We start from the raw sequence: 21,941 nt of genomic DNA on the forward strand, positions 1-21,941 counted from the left end.
TGTGATTATATTTCCAACGTGTATTACGTGTTTTAACGTTAATTGTGAATTATTATGTCAAATCCTCCTCGAAAAAACAATTCTCCCTTTTCTATTTGCTGATACATGCATTATCATATTCCGTGTAACACTGTATTTTAAATGGTTGAGATTATCAAAGTGGGAAATCTCAACAAACAAAAATCGTGTTTCCGATCTGTCACCTCGACGAATTGCTTCAGTCAGCACCCTATAGACCATTATCATGTTGCGGCCATTTTGATTTTTCCCATTCAAATCGACGTAACAAAAGCGAGGCTGGAAGGAAAAATAGTCTGGTTCCTATTTGCACAACAAACATTATCATTCAGTATATTGGAGACAGGGAACATGACTGGAATGGTGGCAGCATGATAAAGGTCTATACACTACATTTAAAAAAAAACGGGGGAATGGCACCCGACTATTCCGACTAATTCTAACACCCAAGATTTTAGGACATGGCAAAGAAATGATCCAGTACCAGGGCGAGAGAGATGCTTAGTGTAGCGTACTGCTGGACGCCATGAGGACGAGGTTGAGTAGATAGCTCTAATTGGCTGATGAGTCACGTTGACGTGGAGCGAACTAGATTGCATGACATTCATTTGGATGTAGGGGCATCGATGACTAAGAAATATACATATTAAATACATGACGAAAATACCTTTTGGTTCAGATAATAAATACTGGCCAGGATAGCTTGGTTTAGCAACAGTTTGAACTATTACTGTATTAGAAATACATTATTTCAGGACGCACAGCCCTTGTTAAACTGACACCGCAGTTTGTCAGTGAACTCACCTGGAAAAAATAATACATTTGACCAGCACGTGACTGTGGGGACGAAGTTTATGCCACCATTGCTACTCATATACATACCAAATAGACAAACTCTGACACAATGCCTTCCGTAATTATTAGATCGAGGCCTTCTTGATTTATTACTTTTTCTGAACTGTACATTTGAAAATCAAATAGACTCGAACAATGAATGTACTATAGCACCTAAGTATAAAACAAAAGGTGAACGTTCGAAATGAACGACTTATAGAAGCCTCTTTTTCGATGTCATGATTAAACTGCACACAATACTTTGCTAGGGATATTTATTTGATGATTGTCAGTCTAAATCTTTGTTTCGTTACCAAAAAAAGTTAATTCTTTTTTAATATGAAAGCATTCAGCCATGGTGAAAGATTATGCTAGGATCGTGTACTCAAAGTTACTCATGTCTTGAAGAACAAATTAAGATCGGTTACTCTTCTGTTTTCATTAGAAGGAGCAAATTAAGTGCTCAAAATCTTTAGTACGGTCATACCAACTACTAAACATGTTGACGTTTTAGCTCTGTGGATACTATACATTTTTAGAGCACAGACATAAAAATGTGCACACTTTTGGGGGTTTCGTAAGTAGATTCCACTAATGTTTCATATCTATCGGTCGCCAACCCTTTCTGGGCGGAATAACTTCAGAGGGTGTTTGGAACCAATTCTTATCTTCACTTTGAGCACGGTTTTTCTCATTACATCGGTCGGTATGTTTTAGGTATGGGCGTCGCAAGGGGGGGGGGGGGCAAGGGGGCGCTTGCCCTCACCCCCCCCCCTGGAAAACGAGAAAAACAAGAGGGGAAAAAAAAGGGAAAAAGAGGTGCGAAGCCATATTGCTGTATTGTTTTGGGGGGGGGGGGGAGGGCAAATGCGCCCCTGCTCAAGCTCGGAACAATGATACATTGAGAATATAATGAAAAAGTTAAGACATTTTATTGAAAAATTTGCTTTGCCCCCCCCCCGGAAAAAAACCTGGCGACGCCCATGGTTTTAGGGTAATTGCAAAGTACGTGCCTTTAACTTCATAACAAAAAAACTAACTTTTTAAAAGAAAATTAAAAGAAAACGGCAAGGGTGAATTGATACATTTTTTTCATTAAAAAAAATCAAACAATGCACTCAAAAAAATATTCATTTGAATAGCTTTCAAACAATAAACGGCACTTTGCTTTTGTAGTATTCTAAAAAATCAACTGCAACTAAAGAGGCTGAAGGGTCACTTTACGGTTTACTTACTTTTGAATTGACAAGCAAGATTTGAACCCGCTACCATCGGAATATCAAACTCGCGCTCTACCAAAGTGAGTCGGACCTATTGACCATTCCTCCTGTGACTTTATGTCTATTGATGCTACTATCGATGCTGTTGCCGACGGGCAGACCAGCATTAATACTATAATGAAAATCGACGTCACGGGGTCATCAGTGCATGCAATTTCTATGGATTATGGTTTATGTTGAGTTGGAATAGCACAATAGGGCAGTCGTAGGTGCCAATCCTTATGCAAGTTCCTCATCTCAACAGTAATTTCTTAATGACGTCATGTGCCGGCAACGGGAAAAGCGGAGCAAAAGATCACAATTTGCACTCTTATAAGTCTTATAATTGACCCGAAATCTTAGTCAGATTTGACCTTATATAGTCTTTTCAGGGTCAATTGACACTTTTCTGGGGTAAAATTGCACTTTTGCCAAGATTTCCGGGTCAAATCGACCCGGTGTCATATGAAATTCGGACTCCAGAAATCTGGTACTTTTACCTTATATGGACTCTTCCCCCCACACATGACCCGTCGCTGTACTCATTATCTTCACTTAGGCGCAGTACAACCAAGGGATCCGTATTTCATGGAGTCTAATTCTCTCACTACACCGGAGCAGTGATCCAAAGAAGTGTCATTTTGACCCGAAAAGAATGAGTTTGACTCTGGAAAGTGTCAGGCCAAATCTGACCAAGATTCCGGATCGGATTTGTCCTAAGACTTTTAAGAGTGTGCTAAAGCAGGCATAAGTCTTTGAGAGGTTTTTGTTATTTACTTTAGTAACAATGAATGCAAAAAAGGTCCACTAGCACTAGCGCATACGTTTCCCTGTAGAACAAAATGACACGCATCAAAGATGACTGCTGAAATAATCTATGGATTAGAAATCCGCAATCAAGGGCAGATCCACATTTTTGTTTTGGGAGGGGGGCAAACAAATTATTTCCCACCCCAAAAAAGTGGGTCTACAAATTGACGGCGTGGGATTCGTAGCTCGCTTAAGGGCCCCAAATTTTGTTGGATTCCAGAACATTCTGTGGTGTAACCTGAGGCAATGTCTAACAACTTTAACCCATTTTTTTCGAGCAAAAGATGGTGGTGTACGCAGTGGCTGCTTGTTTTGCCAATTCACTTAAAACATTTTTGTAGAAAATTGGGCTTGTTGGGGGGGGGGGGGGGCAACGGCCCTTGTCCGCCATTCTTTTCCCCGGGCATTATAGGGTAATTTGCAAAAATAATTTAAGGAGGCTTAACTGAGAGACCGACATATAATTTTTTTTTTCAACAAACGAAGGAAATTTTGTATAAAAAAGACTTTCGTACTAAAAAGAAAATATTCTTTTATGGAACCGAACTTGGTTATTTATCCATCTCGCAATGGGATTGATGTGGTCAGTAGCGTATACAACGTTTGGTTCCAGGAGGGCAAATTGGGTATTTTGTTAAGAAAAAGCGGTTCCATTTTTTTCTTCGTTCGTACAAATTGTTAAAACCGAGGGAGTATTATAATTAGTGGCAGTTGTTACATGCTTGCGCTTCAATTTCCCCCCTCCCTCCCCAAAAGGAGAAAGTTCCCCCCTCAATCCCCCCTTCTCCCCCTCCCCCCCCCCGGCCCCGCTGGATATGCTACTACTGCATTGGATAAATCGTGGTCAGTTTAAAAAAAACTAAGTTGAACAGTTTTCCAGCCTAACTCCTACATTCAGTTATTATTGATGCCTGTTATGTTCCTTGTTTCAGATTTGGCTTTATTTTGAGAGTCTACCTTTTATTTTGTATCATTTTCTCAATGTCACTTTTTATGGTCCGATTAAATACGTCACTTTACATCCTTGCATTATAACGATTTCGTGACGTTAACCTTAAAGTTTATTGGAAACAAAACACAACAACCTGAATATTTGTACAAAGTTTTGATGCACTGATATTCATGCTCCGATGATAATGTCAACACATGCTTGACTCTGATATAAAAATACATTTGAAGCCTCTTCGGGACAAAACCATAAAAGGTGGAAAAAGAGGGATTAAAAAACAAACGCCAAATACCTCTCTACAGATATAGTTTTTTTTTGTACATTCAAAGTATTACGTATTTGCCTCTTTTCAATTTACATATACATTTGCATAAAAGGCGGAGCAATTATCATCCTCCTTCGAGTGGTCACTGGCTGTAAGTGCCCTCTTTTATTATAGCAATAATTATAATGGACTTTTAGTCAAGCAGTTAAAGTTTGTATAAGAGACGATAAAACTAGCGCTCGTTTTCTTGCCAAACTCTGACGTTTAATTGGCGACACATCGGGTTCAGTTCAGCCTAGTGTCGTTCGAAGTCGTGTTTTCGCACGGAAAAAGGTTCTAATTGTCTGACTTAATTTCCAATATAGATTAAAACCAACCATATAACATCTCTGCCTTGAAATCACTGAGTGTCAGGACTTGCTTTGGTGCTAAAAAATATCGATATTTGGAATCGAAGGGCGGTGCATACGATCCCACATATCCCGATCGAATACATTGTCATTGCGGTCTCGAATAATCGGTACCGGCAACATTCGAAGTTATGTTGGTTCTCGACACTGAAAATCGTACACCGCATCCAAAATGACACCTTAGACTTCCAGGTGTTAAACAGCAGGAGACGAATTTAGGAAGGCGATTAGTTCTGTGTCGACAGTCAGCAATGACTTAACTAGCGTCGATTAACCGTTTCGCAAAATTTCCACCAATGTCGTCGGTCTCAAGTTTAGTCTCACAAACAGCCGTAGAAAGTCTGGCATCGATATGCACTTTAGCTTTCAACCGACTAGCGGTTGAGGGAGTTCAAGATGAACGGTCCTGCATGCTAAGAGATTTCACTCCAACTGCACGATTTAAATCCAGTCTGCCTGCGAGTTGCTCGTCCTGCCGTTGTTGTTGCACGAATAGGAAATCTCATGCACGCCATTGATGTTAGGAACGTCCGAGTCCATTAACATCTGTTCTGTTTCCCTGGCAACCTCGGCCATTTCAGTCAGTTTACGGGTGAGATGGGGGTTGCCAACCACCATGTTCCTGGTTTTTAGCTGCTCGAGTTGGGTGTACAACCTCTTCAATTCATCCTGGGGAACAAAAGTAAAAAAGTAAAAGACTAGCGTTATAAGCCTGTACCCGTCATACGATGCTATGTAATCTTTATGGTTTATATACTCCCCGAGAGCCTATTGGCTAACGTTGGCGGGAATCGAAACCACGACGTCCCCTAAAAAGCCAAATGTCATTAAGATGTCATTGTTGTATACGCTTGAATGAACTTCATGCTTTTTCAAATGGTTTCATTTTCCGATTCTGGAAGATATGAGCGTTTATAATCTACAAATGAGACACTATATGAACTGAACAGGTCCGTTGACACCATGGGATAGGGGTGGGCCTTTTTTGTAATAGAAAAATGTGGACCTTTTTCTTTACTAAAAAGTGAGCGACTGATGCAGCAACTTCAAGAGATCTATGCCATGACTGCAAGACATCTAAACGTGCGTAAATGGCATGGGAAGTTCCGAACATTTAGTTTTTGTTGTGACAATTTCTAAGATTTAAATAGGCAGTTGAAAAGTGGATCCATGGATAAGAATTTGCGGCGGGCCTTTCGAGCCCCCACACTCGTACCTTCAAGCTTAAGCTACGCCGGGATCTGCTGAAACTTCAGATACTAGATACAGCTAGCAGTGATAATAACTGGAAGCAAGGACGGAAAAGCCCATTGGACGTTGTGATTTTTATCTAAATATTATACGACTTTTTCCCTTTTAAGCCAATTCATATTTCTTTTACCTCTATGTCTTTTTGATTGAGTGGTTTCTCCATCTCCGAGGATGACGTCTTAGCCATAAGACCCTGGGAGGACAGTGAGTTGTCCCAGGTCCGCTGTCTGAAGGCCGTGGTCGCTGTCTTGACACGGCTCTCCGTCTTATCGCCTTTACCCTGGCTCACCAAGTAAATCTGACACGAGGAGGGAAAAAAAGAACAACCTCTCATGTAGAACATGATTATAAATACAATCTGAGGCTTTTATGATTAGAGTACAAATATTGAAGTGTAGTTAGCGGACCCGCCGTGTCAAGTGACTGAATCTTACATGGTGTAGTCTTAATCCAAGACTGGATTTTGAATTTTATTCCCCTGATACCGCCGGTCCTTGACAAGTACGAGGTAAGCCGTGATGAGGTCAAACTAAGGTCGCTATCAACGAGATGAATCAAACCCAGTTTGGGAAGTTCGGTAGCGCTACCCAGCGCTATCTTGCTGAGAGCGACCTCTACCACCGAGGCGGATTTACCTTGCTTGCCAGGGACCAGTTGTATTAGGAAATAAAACCCACATGCAAGTCTTGGTCCCAGACTAACAGAGAGGTGTTAAGTCGACGTTTCAGTCAGTATGTTGTGATTTTCACCTAGGGGATAATTTGATGGAATTAATGATCGGTTTTATTTTTAAAACTGAACAAGCTAATGATGAATGTCAGACCATAATGACCAAAACGTTGAGTTTTTGCTGGTCCCAGAGGGAGGAAGGGTGGGTGGGTGGGTGACTGACTGTCTATCGTATCGGATTGCCCAATAACGCTGGACCAAAGAATGTGCTATTTTTTTGGGGGGCCCAGTGTTGATCAGATGCAAGAAACGACTTCCAGTGAATAGCCATTCTAAATCAATTGAATAGAAACTGTATGCTTTAAACCAGGTTCAGTGCATGGGTGTCCTTGTCTGGTTCTTAACTTTATTTATTAACTTAAGCAGCTTGTCATTACACATTATTTTTTTAAGATTTACATGAGAAAAAAATGCTCTTCTGTGAAATTAAAAAACAATTAAGCTTTTTCATACCTATAAAAGTCGCCAAATATATTTTAAAAGCATTAAATAGTGATTTTTCCAAACGCAATTCCTAAACAAATGGGAAATAAACAGATCATGCTGACAGAAAAAAAAAACCTTTTAAAATTTCCGACTTATTTTTGCTTCTCCTAGGTCGATATTAAAGGAAAGAATTAAAAAGAAAAGCAAGCAATGCCTTTTTTTATTTTGTGGTGAAAAAAATCCTAGTTTTCACAACAAGCGTACAGAACTAATACGATGGTCTGATGCCAGTAGCAAGCACGTCCGTATAACTTTACCGATAATTCATCTTTTCTATAAAAAAAATCATAATAAATCAGGGTTTGTAATTCAGCCGTTTCAATTCTGTACACAGACAGGATGCGGGTATATCAAGTGACAAAATATACTCGAAAGTACAGATGATGCTAGAAATAAGCACACACAAAAACCCAGGATAGTTGTTTCGCTTCCTCTGAAGCCATCTGCAAGCTGAAGAGGAGTCATATTCATTGACGATCGCCCTGAAATTTGACCTTGTCATTCAAGGATTATAATCTGCAATCAAAGCGCCAATCAGTGCTATATCAGTCTGCAGCCTGATGAGAAGGTCACTTCGCCGCGCTGTACTATCGATCGACGCTTAAAAGGGTTCCTCAGTCTTCGATTTCTGCTTTAATTGGAAAGTGCAATTTGGTAACTTCGTCCATTTGTCTGGGGCAAGGAGTTATAACATAGCACAATTATTAATACAGCATTATGGAATCCCTGAAATAAGCCGCTAAACTATAACATTATATACTTTGCAGTACATTTCATACAATTTTTTGATGTAATTGTTTTGCTTTTCTAGCTCAATCATTTTATTGAGTTGTAATGTTCACGCGGAGGAAACTCCGCCTGTTTCTTGTTGAAGTTTTCTTGCATTAAACAAAGAGGTCATTTTCAAAAACAAGTCTGTAGCCACCGATAGTCCGAAAATATGTCATGTGGAAACATGAACGAAATTAAGAAGTTTACCAATGCCTATTTTCGGCTGACAAAGATCGGAGAGTTACTTACCTTGCTACCAAATAGAAGTGCTAAAACTACCGTGGTTGTGAGTTGACCGTACAAAAACCAAATGATATAAAGAAGATCCGGATTGGCCAGATCCTGAAGGAAGAATCTGTGATGAGCCAATAAGAGAAAAGGAAAGATGGGACAACATCAGAATTATAAGAAAAAGTATTTAAAACTAAATAGCTGCACAAAGTAATTTACTTAAAACTAAAATTAAACTCATATATAGGTGACTGTGGATAGGGGGGTATGCAAACCAGATACATTTTCAAACCTTACTTTAAATTCTGCGCTACCTCAAAAAGGGCATTATATTGTAGTAAAGCTTTATTATTCCATGGGGAAAATGATAAATTCCATCTGGTAAAGTTTTAATTCCATATTTCTGACGTTTTCCACCTAAATGTGGACTACCGCCCTTACTGAATAATTATTCAGTAAGACAAAAACTTGTTTTTTTTGGTAGTCACTTTCATAAATTAGCGACTAAGGACCTAGCGATTAAGGTTGAAAATGACTTAGCTGTAAGTTTGAAATTCTTCCTTCCAGTGTAGACTCGAGTGAACTATCGATTTGAAAGAATTTCACTCTAAATCGTCTTGTCAATCGGATAGTGTGGATTTTCATCCGAAACAACCAAAGTGTCACTTTTTTGCCCTAGACTATTTTCTCCTTCGAGTCCTCGACGCGACGCGTGATCTGAAGTGAATGACCTATATTTAGACCACGTGATCAATTAACAAATTAGCCACACTTCAGATACAATGCTTGGTCTCATCATCTCTCATAAAATGAAATTACGAAGCGATGTACAAGGGCCTGTTGGAATCTGGTTTTAAAACAACAAAACGTGACCGGCGCTTTGCATTAGTTGTTTGGAGACTTGTCGGCGATCGAGGGCAAATCCATTCACGTACCGCTTCCTTCTTCCTGTCCATTAGGCGAACCGAGGTTATTCCGTCTATACCTTAGTCTAGTTTAATTATTCGCCAGTAAAAACAGACAAAAGAAGAGGGGAATCCGACGGTATAAATGAAAAAGGTAAGGGGTCGGTTGTGGTCTAGAGAGGATGATGGATATGTCTGTCTGGCTGGTGTTATTATTTTAGGAAGCAGAACGGCTTGCGGACATGAATTTCGTCCTTAAAAACAAACGACTGAGTGTGGAAATTGGCTGTAAATTAGATTCCAAGCAATCGAAATTCCAAACTAAATGCAACCTCGGTTTAAGGTGAAAGTAACATATCCAAACTAAAATCGTGTTAGCGCGGGCCTAAAAAAAGAGCTAAAAGAATTAGTAAATAACTAGAAAACAGTCGTTGCAACCTCCTGATAGCAATTAATTTAGCTATTCATTCATTCATTCATTCATTCATTTCGGTTTTATTGTTAAAAAAAGATGGTGACAAAGAAAAAGTCCAAGGACTAAAAATATTTGGTTTACAGTTATAATTAAAATTTACAATGATTGCTAAGCATTACATACATGTAAACAGTAAAGCTTGAACAGATAAAAAAAAACAATAACTGAAAAAAATAAAGGAAATGGAGGAGTTTCATTAACATACAAACAGATTGTATATAATGTTAGCTGAAACGTAAACTAACTAATGTAAAGATATTTATGATTTGACACTAGAACTATGCTTGTCTGCTTATTATTATTGTTATTATTATTGAAACAAGCTCGATTGGAAATATCTCGGAAGCTGCTGGCCAGCTTGCTTATTCTGCTATGTTCTGGAAGGAGTAGTGTTTTGAGTAAACAAAATCACCCTTTTGACCCCAGTGACCCCATGATGACCTTTGACCCCCAGTTTAGTCATATGTTACATGTTGGGGCATGGATATTGATACTTTTGACAAAGTTTGGTTGAAATCGGTTAAATATGTGGGGGGGGGGGGATAGACAATGTCAACGTTATACTAAGTAAATGGACTAAAGGAGATAATTTTTTTGATTTGATTGATTGAATAGTACATTCATTTCAATGCTGTCCTTGAAAATGCACAGTGTTTACAATAAGTTGAAATACAATATTACAGGTTAAGTTTATTAAATTATTACACAAAGGGCAAACATTTAGGTTTTGGTAAAGCAAAAATGCTTTTGTACCCTAACCTAGGGACAGACAATGGGACAGACAGGACAAAGGACTACAACAGCATATGAGTGTGCATGCAGGTACTAAGACATAACAATACGAATAAATTAAACATTAAAGTTATAAATATGCATTAAAATAAGAGTTGTTTTCTTAGTTTTTTGACAAATATAGCCTGTGATGGTGATTTTTTCATAGATTAACTATTCATAGAAATGATGATTTGTTGAGCTGCTGCTATCCCGCAGCTAAACTGCTGATGCCCATCAGTATAATATAATTCTCACGTCAATCAGTTTAAAAACAAATGCTTAAGACTTTATTTGTGAAATACCGAGCTTTTTAAGTGTTTCCTGATTTATTTACTTCACGTCAGATAACTCGACCAATCCGATCATGGTTTTACATGGTTGTCATTTTCACTTGAATACATTTAAAAGTGGGTTTTTCCAAGACCGCGCATGCTACGTGTGTCTGTTATTACTTCGCACATTTGTACCTAAACGCCAAACGATATCAGCCTTTGTAATCTTTTACCTTGGAAAGAAGAAATCGTATCAACCCCCCCCCCCCCCAAAAAAAAAAATAAACTGGTCCTTATATGACTCTCCGGAAAGAGAGTTGAATTGGGAATTTTTGGTCGTGAATAGATGCTTGGTATACCACGTGGAAGAATGTATGTTTTGCAAGAGAATTCTGACTTTTTGTTCCAACAGTTTTGTGCAAACAGTTAGAGTTTTCTCATCATAATGCCTCTAGCCAAACTGACCTTTAGGCTACACAAAGCAAACCACCGTTCTGTCAATATTCGGATCTCTGACATTTTGCAAGGGTCGAATGTACAACCGATTTCAATGCGCGTTTACAAGCCATCATTTTGGTGTTATACGCTAGGTGAAAATTGCGCCATTGATCGCCATGGACCTTGAGCGAACACCTGCGGACGGGGACAGCCAGAATCATCCGCGCCTGGCCTCCGGTTAGCTGCCCCGTAATCCAATCAATTTCTACCTGGTAAGAAATGGTTGGTGGTGTGTCCTACACCTCCGGGCATGGCTGCGGCCTGAACCAACAATCCCTGCGCCGGTTTTAACGCTTGAGGGGGCTACAAGGCCTTGAACTAGACAACGATCGCAACAGGCGTTAATTCTTTCGGTACACTGGAGGGGTAATGCTCCAAAGCGATATATGAATGATGCAAATGAATAAGGTTTTTTTATTTGCTAAAGGCGTAAGGTCTTTCAGTTTTGGCAGAATTTGAGTGCCAATGTTTAGCGAGATAATTCTTCGTTTGACTCCCTTACTTGACACTTGAGGGCGCTTCACGACCCACTCGATCTGAGTTCGCAGTTTGCATTTTCAATCTGTGGTTACGACCATGGATTTACCAGAACTTGATATTGGCTCATCGAGTAAAACCCTCCGAGAATAGTAAACATTTAACTTAATGCAATGTTGACAGACAAGGCTTATCATTTTGAATATTCACGAACTTTCTGTGTGATAATATTCATGAACTGTTCTTTTGTTACTATTACCTATTCATGAACTGCTGATACCGATTACATGCAAATTAAAATAATGATCTCACATCCATCCGTTGGGCTGTTAAAAAAAAGAGAGCATTATGACTAAGGTCATTTTCATCAGTGGGGGAAGTGAGATAAAAAGAAAATTAAAAAATGAAGATTACTCACGTGGCTACACACAAGAACAATGACAGCATTGTCTCATTGTAGATGGCCCAACTAATGAATCTGCTCTCGTTGAACTCTGAGGGCGCTTTTCGGACCACGTAGCATAGTCTGACGCCCCACAGGAGAAGCAGTAGTTCAGCTGAACAAGAGAGATTAAGATTACACATGTTAAGACTGGGGATTATACATCAAAACAAAGAGAGCGCCATCTATATATTGTAAGAACTGCAATGCTGTATTTTCACACTGTGTCGTCTACATTGAACCACCCGTCTAATACGCAGACACCACGATTGTGATGTATCAACGCATTTTTTGGGAGCGTTGGCCTAATAAGAACATCTACACCTGCATCTGTTTCGCTTGTGTACAAACGCCTGGTGGTGCGTCTATCCCTTACAGAATGAATCAACGGAATTTTCACGATTAATATAATACCATGATCATTTCGCTCGTACCCCCGCCCTGCAAACAGGACGCTGGGATACTCTGATGAATTCACGCTCTGATTGGTTGGATTTTGCGTGACCTGTGACCTGCGCGTCATTAAGGTCATGGCTCTGTAAAGTTTGAAACGGCCGTTAAGACTGATTCATTACTCTTTTATTCCAGTTTAGGGATGTTTTTTTCTCGTTGAAAAGACTAATAATGTAGTAAATTCTGTAAAACTTATCTGTGTTGTAAATTTACAATTCCCCCTCACTCGCTCAGGCTCCGTTTCGAATCACGAACGGTCGGATTGCATTATGCGACGCTCAAAATTGTGTCCACATGGTCTGCAATGGAACGGAAATCACACCCGGTATGGAATGTGCGCAATTTTATGGGAAGTTTTCGGATAGCATTTGCGCACATTGTCTAACTGCGGTCTTGAACAGCTGCAGCCAGATGATTTATACATAGGTCATAGGCCACTTGCTTCACAAGATTCTGTGAAGCTCATCAGAGTATCCCAGCGTCCTGTTGGCAGGGCGGGGGTACGAGCGAACATGATCATATGAACGATATACGCAGATGGACGATTAATGGGCATTATAATGTGCGATATACGCATAGAGATGCAAAACACTGAATTACCGGTTATTTGAATTGGTACCTGCGGCATTGCAGAGATTTATAGTATTGTTTATACCACTTCACCAGATTCGTCACTTCGTCACCGTACCACGAAGTGACAGCCTCTGCATTCGTATGCTTTGACGACGTTATTCAGAAAAAAAAATTCACCAAATGGATGATGGTTTTAAACACTTTGCGGAAATAGGTTTTCTCTTTGGAATTGAGTATTTTGACGTTCGCTACAGCCCCACGCATTACCCGATCAACCCCCTCCGGTGTACCGATATACACTCGAAGCAAAAAGCGAACTGTCGGTACGATCGGTGCGAATTAGTACATATCGCTAAACCTCCGGCCGGGTGCAAACCATCAATATTCACCGGTAAATATACACGAGGCCTCCTGCGCCGAGTGAGCGTGTCAGGGCCGTTGAGACGAGCCGGGCTGACACCCTGCAGTGCCGCCAGCTACGTCTCTCCGAATCGGTTCGAACCCGGGAGACGGCGGGATATATAAAATGCAAATCACGTCTAAACGGGATCGCCTATCGACAGCTCACTCACCAGGTGGCCCTGGTAAAGAGACAATTCGGTCGGTATCGCCTTACCCACCAGAGAACTGTTTTATGCAACGGAAACCGTTTGATGAATGATAACTGGGATATATTTCGTTACCAATGAATTTCGTGCCAAGCTAAAGATATCTTAAATGGAGCCATGTACAATTCTGCGCGTCATATTGATTTCACTATTCTAAGCGTGTTAATATGGACGCATTTCAAGTAGATGGGTAGATGGTCGTTGTATCTCACCATTTTTGCATAGAACTAACAGTAGAAAAGTCCTCACGCATTTGTTTTCTATCGCCGCCTTACAGATATACATTTTAAAAAATGTGTAGCCTTGTCATGCAGATGTCTTAGTTCAAACTTTAATATCTAACAATAGGGGGAAACTTAACAAATGGATGTGTTTATTATGCAATGAACGCTTTGAACGGACTCGTTTATGAGCTCATGTTGGATAATTTATCAAGCGATTGAGATCAAACCTCGTCAACGTGATGAATTAGTTCTAGGTCAGGGCAAGCGACCGTATTCTCGCATCATAGACTGACATTAATGAGGAGTTGATATGGAGTAGGTCGAATGCACTTTCCGACGCTACAGGAGGCCTGCCAAGCTCAGTGTGTTGCCCGAAATAATTTCATCTCCGGATCATCTGCTCGGACGTGTATATCATATCCTGAATAATTTGGATATTGTTCTACGAGCGAGACGACTGAGTTTATGATCTGCTCTTTCAACACTACAATGAAAACTAGCATCTTTTTTCCCCCAACTGCAATTCAAAATGGACTCTTCAAGAATTAAATGAGCACTTTCTGCTACAATTCGCCGTAATTGGGCTGATAAAAAGCGTTTCTCACGTACAGATTATGGGAAGAAAGATCATTAAAAAGTAATTCATTACAATTCACAAAGCTACAGCGTGTCTCACAAAAAACGAACCCTGAAAGCGTCCTCTTTTTCACAGCTTTAAAAAGAAATACATCCGCAAATATAGCTACACATTTGGAGAGTATTTTTATTTCATCAGCTTTTCAACAACGAAACAATATTTCCAGTTGGGTGAATATTTATTGAGTTATGGCAATAGAAAACAAGTACCGCTTTTTCGTTTTGTCCACGGCGACTGGTATTTTGACTGCCGCAATAAGAACAAGGAACGAAGCTCGCATCTGTGAAAAAAGGCTACCAGGTAGAGGGCAGCGACAGAGCAGCACAGTAAACATCTAAGAAGTACAGTCCAAAAGGATAAATGGCCATTGTTGAAAAAAAATTGAACAAAATAAATAAAGTGAGATAAAACATTAAAGAAAGCAAAACTACCCTCAACCGAAATCCATTACATTCCTAACAAATGGCACTTGAGACCGTGGACAGATTGAAAAATCGGCACTTATTTTGAATTGGCCATAACTCCATCATCATTTACCCGCTTGCAAAGACTTTTTTTCGTTGTCGAAAAGCTAAAGCACTATACTCTCAAAATATGTATAGATATTTGTGATGAATTTCTTTTAAAGCTGTGAAAAAGAGGACGCTTTGATGATTCGTGTTTTTGTGTGAGACATCCTGTACATCTTGAAAGGCTGCGATGGAATGTTTGGGTAAACGGGTGGGGTATTTTAGGGCATTTTTGGTCCTGGAAAATCGAGCCGTTGGAGTGACAGCGTTCATTCTTAATTCTATGGCATCATTACCTGCTTGCAATACATTCATAAGCTACTTCCAAATCGGTTGCCCCGTCACATCTAAATAGGGTTTTGAACATTTTCTTTGTAAATGATGTAAGCCGCCACATGGCTCTCCTGTGAACAAGACTTTACGAATGCGATAAGTAAACATCTTAAACACCAAATGTTGGGGGTTTTAGAACGAATGTATATCAGAAGTCTTACAATCTAAATTAATTGAAAAACAATTTGCCTGATATTTCTCCATAAATATAGAAAGTAAGCGACAGCACCAAAAGCCTTTCTTATCCAAAGACACCCTAAAATCAGTCCCGAAGCTTAAACTGTACGTTATTTTACTTTGCTTAAAAAAGGGTCCATTAAATTGTGAAATTAAAAGCGTGAGTCCTGTTAAATTTCATTGGAAGAGTACATATAGACAAGGTCAGCTAGCGAAGAATGCAGCGTCAACTTACCACCCGTGATATTTACATTGCTCTGCACAACGATGGGGTTCAATTTATGATATCGTGCGGTTTTAATTAAACGCCACATTCTGTGAAATGTAAAAGTACTCGTAGAAGTCTTTTCAAAAAATGTCATTGCATTATTTTCGTCCTCAGCAAATCTCTTTTCTTTAGTATATACTGGAATATGTATGTTGTTAAGTTTTTTTTCTGTTCAGATTAAAGGGAACATGTAATATAATTTATATGACTTAAATACATTTAAGACAGCTTTCTTGCCACGTAACTATGACTTTCCATCTCCTTTGTAGCAGTAAAAGGGAGAAATTTCAACATTCTACTTTTTATGATAATAAAAATTTACATATTCGTGAGCCAAAGCGTGATGTCATTCAAGGCAGAACAGTGGAGTCTTCATTGCTTGTGCATGTACAAATATAAATCAAACTTTTTTTCATTTTCTTGGAGTAAGTTTCACTTTTTACTGTTTATCGTGTTACACAACTTCATGGTTTGGACAATTGGCCAACATTTTTTAAAAACTTTTTTTGTGGGTAATTTTGAAGGACTAATGTTTGTACTGTTCACATGCACTTTTGACAAGGAGTACATTGTGTGACAAAAGCACAATAGCGCCCTCTTATATGTGTTGATGAAATGATTTTGCTTATTATTGAAAACTACCACTTTCTTGTCACTTCCAATGAAAACAAGTATTTAGATCTTGTATGTAATGATGCAATACATAGAAATGTGAATGAAAACAAAATGAGCTGAGTTTGCACGGCATGTTTCCTTTAAAGACAAGAAGGTCGTCGTAAGAGTGATAGAGGCACAATTGCATGGTTTCATATTGCCCGTTCTGGTCTTGATGAATTAAATCAACGTTGATGATGTTACAGATAACGTGATATCTGCACGCTGAACTGCCCACGGATTAGGCTCCGAGCGCCATAAACGTGCGTAGGCGCCTATCTGCCACTGAAACTTAATTCACATCATCTGCACTGTCAATCAAACGAAATCTACTTATTCAGGACATACAGTTCATGTCCAATCCTTGGGTCACATTGCAAATAGGTAATATGGAATATGAATTCAGTCGGTCCATAACTTACGTTTCAGCCCTTTTTGATTAGCAAATAAATAAATGAAATAGCAGGAGAGAAGCAATTTTATTTCTTTCAACTGTACTAATATGTAGACCAATTCAAAGTGTCTAAGCATGTTACTATACGAAGGACTGGTTAAGAAATAAAGAAATGTGTAAATAAGATTGAAAAAAAAATAATACAGTTAGTTGTGCATGTAAACCAAAGTAAAATATGCATACAATGGACTGTAACACATATGTTGTTACTATATGATTTATATGAGATTAAAGATGAATTCCCCGTGCTTGTTTGAGTTTCACCCGGAATAAGAGATGATTTTTTTTTCAATTGCTATTTTCCTAGGAATCTAAAAATTATTCACTTTTGAATGAGACATCGAACAAAATTCGTACATTTTTCGGATTTGTTTGGGAAAAAAATCAAATGTCAAGTGAAATGTGTGTTATAATACAAAACTGGAATTGCTCCGCTGAAAAAAAAAATACGCGCAGTTGCAGCACTGACTAAACGGAGCACATTAAGTGAGAAAGCAGTCGCCCCAACGGAGAAAAGAGTTATAACAAGAAGAAGAAGCTATAAGAATCAAAGCAGCAAACGTATGGAAAGGAAAGATCAATGTAATATTTCGGTTCGTGACAAATTCTCGATAATTGAGAGCTGGGCGGTCCCGGCGCATCGCCCGCCTGACGCCGTCGTTATTGGATTGCCAACGATTCGACCAAGGGACATGGACATTAAACACAAACCGCGAAATACATTCGCCCAAAGATACGGAGGAGTGTCCTCCATGGTCTTTAATGTGCACGCACTCGCAGTATGGAAGAACATCAAGAAGTGGTCCAACAATATGCGACAATGCGACCACACCAAGCACACACTAAAGACCTATATTTTCCCCCTTTTGTTCTTCTTTATATCTTCTTATGTACTTCTTTATATATAACTCCATAGCGTTCCACTTGTGGGAAGGCCTAGTGAGATTTCTAAAGACTCTTCGACGTTTTTCGCTGTAGTCTGATCAGTAAATGCTTAATTGTTGTTCAATAAACTTTCACTAACTCGTACGTCTAAACATTTCGATTTGAAGTGCACATTGCTCATAATCTGCCCGATGAAATGCCTACGCAAAATGATTATTACACAAGCACTTTTCCCGAACAATGTAGGCCCTACGTATTCCGTGTAGGCGAAACATTTCTAAGTAATGGGTCCCTCACGAAGTTTCATGTTATAATGGGAACCTGAAGACGAACGCGGCAAACTAATCGCAACGTTGACCAAACTGCGCAGAGCTTCGGAGAGTTTCTCTGTAGTTCTTAGGCTTATTATGGCTTTAATTAATTGCTTTGTCATTTACAATTTTACTTATTTGTTTTTCCAATGCAAAATTTATATTTATTTTCCTTTATTGTACATGCTATATGAATTGTATTTTGTTCATGATTGGATATAAATAAATGTTATATTGAATTGAAGTGAATTGAATATTATAATATTGTTTTTAGCTTTTAATTTGTCATCTGAACCCTCTTCAAGACGGCAAAATCTGAACCCGTGTTAGATAGTTATGGTGAAAACAAAGCAGGGCCCAATTTCATATGGCTCTCCTTACCGTTAGCGAAATATCACTGCTTAGCAGAAAATGTCGTACTTACGGTAAGCGTATTTCACGGGTAAGCGATGAATTTTGGCTTCTGCGCATGCGTAGGCCTACATCCTGTAACCATGGATTCTGTGCTTAATGCGCAGAATATTTCTGCTAGCGCTGTTACCACACAATGGTGATGGTATAGGCGCGGCATGTTGTGGTTAGCAGAGCCCCGAGCTTCGTTTTGCTGAATAATTTGAAAGTCAACATCCAATTTAACTAAAGCTACTGTAACAAGAGCGAATTAAAGGGGAAGGTGTTTGGAGTGCCTGACGACCCTCTTCCATTTCACCATTGTTAAGTTTTTTTTTCTAATTTGCTAACAGTAGGAAAACACTAACCTTCTTTCCTGGATACAAAAAAAACCCTGTTACAGTACTGCAAAGTTCAGTTCATTGCTTAAGGCCTTTGGTCTTTGTACATTGTACATGTGTTGACATCGACACCTCATCCACTCAATTGAAATATTCTGAATATGCCAATGAGCCATACTTCTCATTCTATAAAAGTGAGCTTCAAACAACAAAATGACTACCTCGATGCAAAAATCATGAATATTCATAGATGATCTCACCGATATTTGCTGCGTAGTCCCACCAGTCGTACGAGCACTGCTCCGCCTTCAGGTTGGACAGGGAGATGCCTGTCTCGACCTTAGGGGGCGCTATGGCGGTCCGGACGATTAGGTAGAATATCGCGATGAAGACTATAAGGCCGAGTCGCTTGATGAGGTCGATGTCTGTGATGCGCACTCTGGCTGCCGACCGGACTCTGAAGACAACCGATATTCTGAAAGAAAACACGGAGAAGGGGGGGAAATATGAAATAATCTTGGGATATTCCTATGAGCATACGCAGAACGGAAGTGCTGTAACCGGGCCGCCGTAACTCTACCTTTTCGTTTTGTAGTTTGTCCCCTGCAGGCAAAATGGTAGAGTGGTTATATTTTCATTGTACCAAAACTAATTAAATTCTAAGTATCAGTACAGCGACTCCGTATTTCAAACATGGTGAAAATAATAACAGATGATTTATAAATCGTTACCCAGTTATCGACGGAAAAAATTGAGAAGCAAATCAATACCATCTTAGAAATTACACATAATTATGTAACCATAATATGAAATATTTTAGTTGATAGATTCAGTATTCAAATAACAGAATACCGACATTAAATGTCTTAACTTACTTTCTTATCCGAGGTAAGTCCACAAACAACACAAGCCACGTGCACTCACACTTGTTTTTTGGTGGTTTTTTTTATGAATGCAACGAAACAACACGGAAATAACTGGATATCAAATCGTTTTAAATGAATAGAAAGAAGGGTGTACTCACCTCCATGTCTTCAGGAGGACTGCACCAAACAATATCGAGAATCCGACCTCCTTGAACCACTGTAGAAGCATACACGTTGCTACAGTTGGCTCATAGTAACTAACAAGTACCTGCCAAATAACAGGACGGGGAGAGAACCCCTTAGTGTTATACCTCCAAGCACATCAAACAGTGATCGCTAAATTGGAAGACAACCGAAATCGTATGATTAGCGAGTGTTTTCCTTTCTCGAATTCAAGTAAGTTCTTGAGAGCTAGATAATAAAATAAACCTGTCAGTATTTTGACTGTTAAAAGTGAAGGCCCAATGATGTTTATGAGATGCCCAATAAACGAGGAGTGTCGTAAATCACTCAGGGGTATGAATACAAAAATATCTCTGCTGTTTTTGTTTTCGCAAAACAAAAACCACACAAGATAGCAGGACACAGTCTTGAAGCGCTGAACCTGTTGTTTTAGGTGTCCTTGCCTAGAACTGTGCGCTTGTTGTATGCTTGCCGAGTTTCACACTTTAGCGCCCGGCAATTGCACTGAGTGGTGGCAGCTGTCTTTTATTAGCAAACATTGACCGAATTACGGGCCAATTATTAAATTAAATCCATCGGTTGCTTGGCTTGCGTTGACAGGAAAACTCCAGAATAATAAAACAGGAGAAAAAAAAACGGTCATCAGCTGACCTGATTTCGCCAAAAGGAGCACGGCACAATTCCTACATCGGTCTGAGCTAAAAAAAAAAAAAAAAAAAAAAAACCTGCTCCATTTGTAATTTGATCTGAAATCATTCCGGGGAGATGAGAGCCCTGTCCAATATTCATTTTACAATCCCATCAGCAACCAGGAGGTTGGCACTATAAACGAGTTGCATACATCCCGCGCCCTGAAATCGCTGTTGGGCTGACGTGCCGGAGAATAAAAAGGACTTAGTACTTCCAGGGAAGAGAGAAATTGTCTTTTAATACGCGATTAGGATCGCGAGGAGCAGGGAGATAGTGGTCTTAATAGGAGCGACTTCGACAAAGGTCTAAATTGGAACGCGCGAAAGAGATTTGCAGAAGGTTAAAAGGGAGTTATCTGTAGGCCCACGGCACGAATGGCCATCTCCTGCCCAATCGCGAATTACAGAAATAGGTCACGGAATAGTGTCTTCGCTGAAGATTTACATTAATCAGGGCAGAAAAGGACAATGTTGATCCCCAATTGGTCCTGACGCAAGCCAAACCGCAACCCTTCTCGTAGGTACTGGGTGTGCATTTCAGCCCCAATTGACTTCGCTCTAGACGATAAATTTCTAGCTTAAGTCAGTCTGGTAAATACCTAAAACAAACCGGACCAGCTCTCGTGTTTGGCATAATAATTTGGCTTTATACTGATGACCCACTTTGTTTTCTCTTCAAAACTTGATCTGACCTTTTTTTTTCTCGTAAAGTTCTGATCAGGTGTCTTCACTAATCCAGTTGTCTCTGTATTCGGAAGGTTACTGCTTGTTTGTGAAAAGAACGCAACACCTTATTAATCGATAATACGATACCGCATGAATGCCAAATGAGGATCAAAATGGTTCAAATACCGACACTTGCATATAGATGTCCTGAAGGCAAAACATTGATGAGCGAAGAATGTCAATGAGTTGAAGTTTCGTTCAAATTTTAATGCAGAAGGATTTGACTTTCATCGAAGCATTATCATACACTCCGTACTTCTGTGATACGTAAGCGTTAAAAAAACCAAAGAAACAACCAAGACAACCCAACAAACAGCCAAACCAAATCGAACCAGCGGAGCTTGCTTGCTCGGCTTGGATTCGAACCTACGATTCCCTTCTTACAAGTGCAGGCGTCATACCCATCGGGGTGACCGTATGAAAATGGCACATTTCTGCTAAATGCACTTCAAAAATCTGCTAGATTTAACAAAAATCTGCTAAACCACCCAGAATTACACAAATCACATTATAAACACTTATACCCATATGCAGGTGTTATAAAATTCCCTTTAAAAAAAAAACAACCGTGCAATTTCTTGTCAGATCTGGCCAAAATTTACCTATGCACTTTTAGTGAGTTTATTTTCTACCACTTAAGACAAGATATTTGTTTTTATCGTTATGCATATTCAAGTTGCTTCCCCCCCCCCTCCCTGGAAAGCAAAAAAAAAAAAAAAAAAAAAAAAAAAGAGAGAAAACAAAAGACAATAAAAAGAGGCGCCAAGCCATATTGGTGTAATTTAATGGGTGGGGGGGGGCAAA

General features: G+C 39.4%; 1 protein-coding gene across 1 annotated transcript in view; it reads right to left on the reverse strand.

The window, feature by feature from the left end:
• Nucleotides 1-3,729: 3,729 nt before the first annotated feature.
• LOC119738244 (probable G-protein coupled receptor CG31760) overlaps nt 3,730-21,941 on the reverse strand; it is a 60,528-nt gene continuing 42,316 nt past the window's right edge. Inside the window, exons 6-11 of the mRNA XM_038213044.1 lie at nt 19,698-19,807; nt 18,934-19,148; nt 11,833-11,971; nt 8,032-8,137; nt 5,927-6,094; nt 3,730-5,214 (exon numbers count right to left, since the gene is read on the reverse strand). Coding sequence (XP_038068972.1) covers nt 4,987-5,214; nt 5,927-6,094; nt 8,032-8,137; nt 11,833-11,971; nt 18,934-19,148; nt 19,698-19,807 — 966 coding nt within the window. The 3' untranslated portion in view covers nt 3,730-4,986. The remainder of the gene's footprint in view (nt 5,215-5,926; nt 6,095-8,031; nt 8,138-11,832; nt 11,972-18,933; nt 19,149-19,697; nt 19,808-21,941) is intronic.

This window comes from Patiria miniata, unplaced genomic scaffold (genome assembly GCF_015706575.1).
Source record: "Patiria miniata isolate m_02_andy unplaced genomic scaffold, ASM1570657v1 HiC_scaffold_3, whole genome shotgun sequence".
Classification (NCBI taxonomy): Eukaryota; Metazoa; Echinodermata; class Asteroidea; order Valvatida; family Asterinidae; genus Patiria; species Patiria miniata.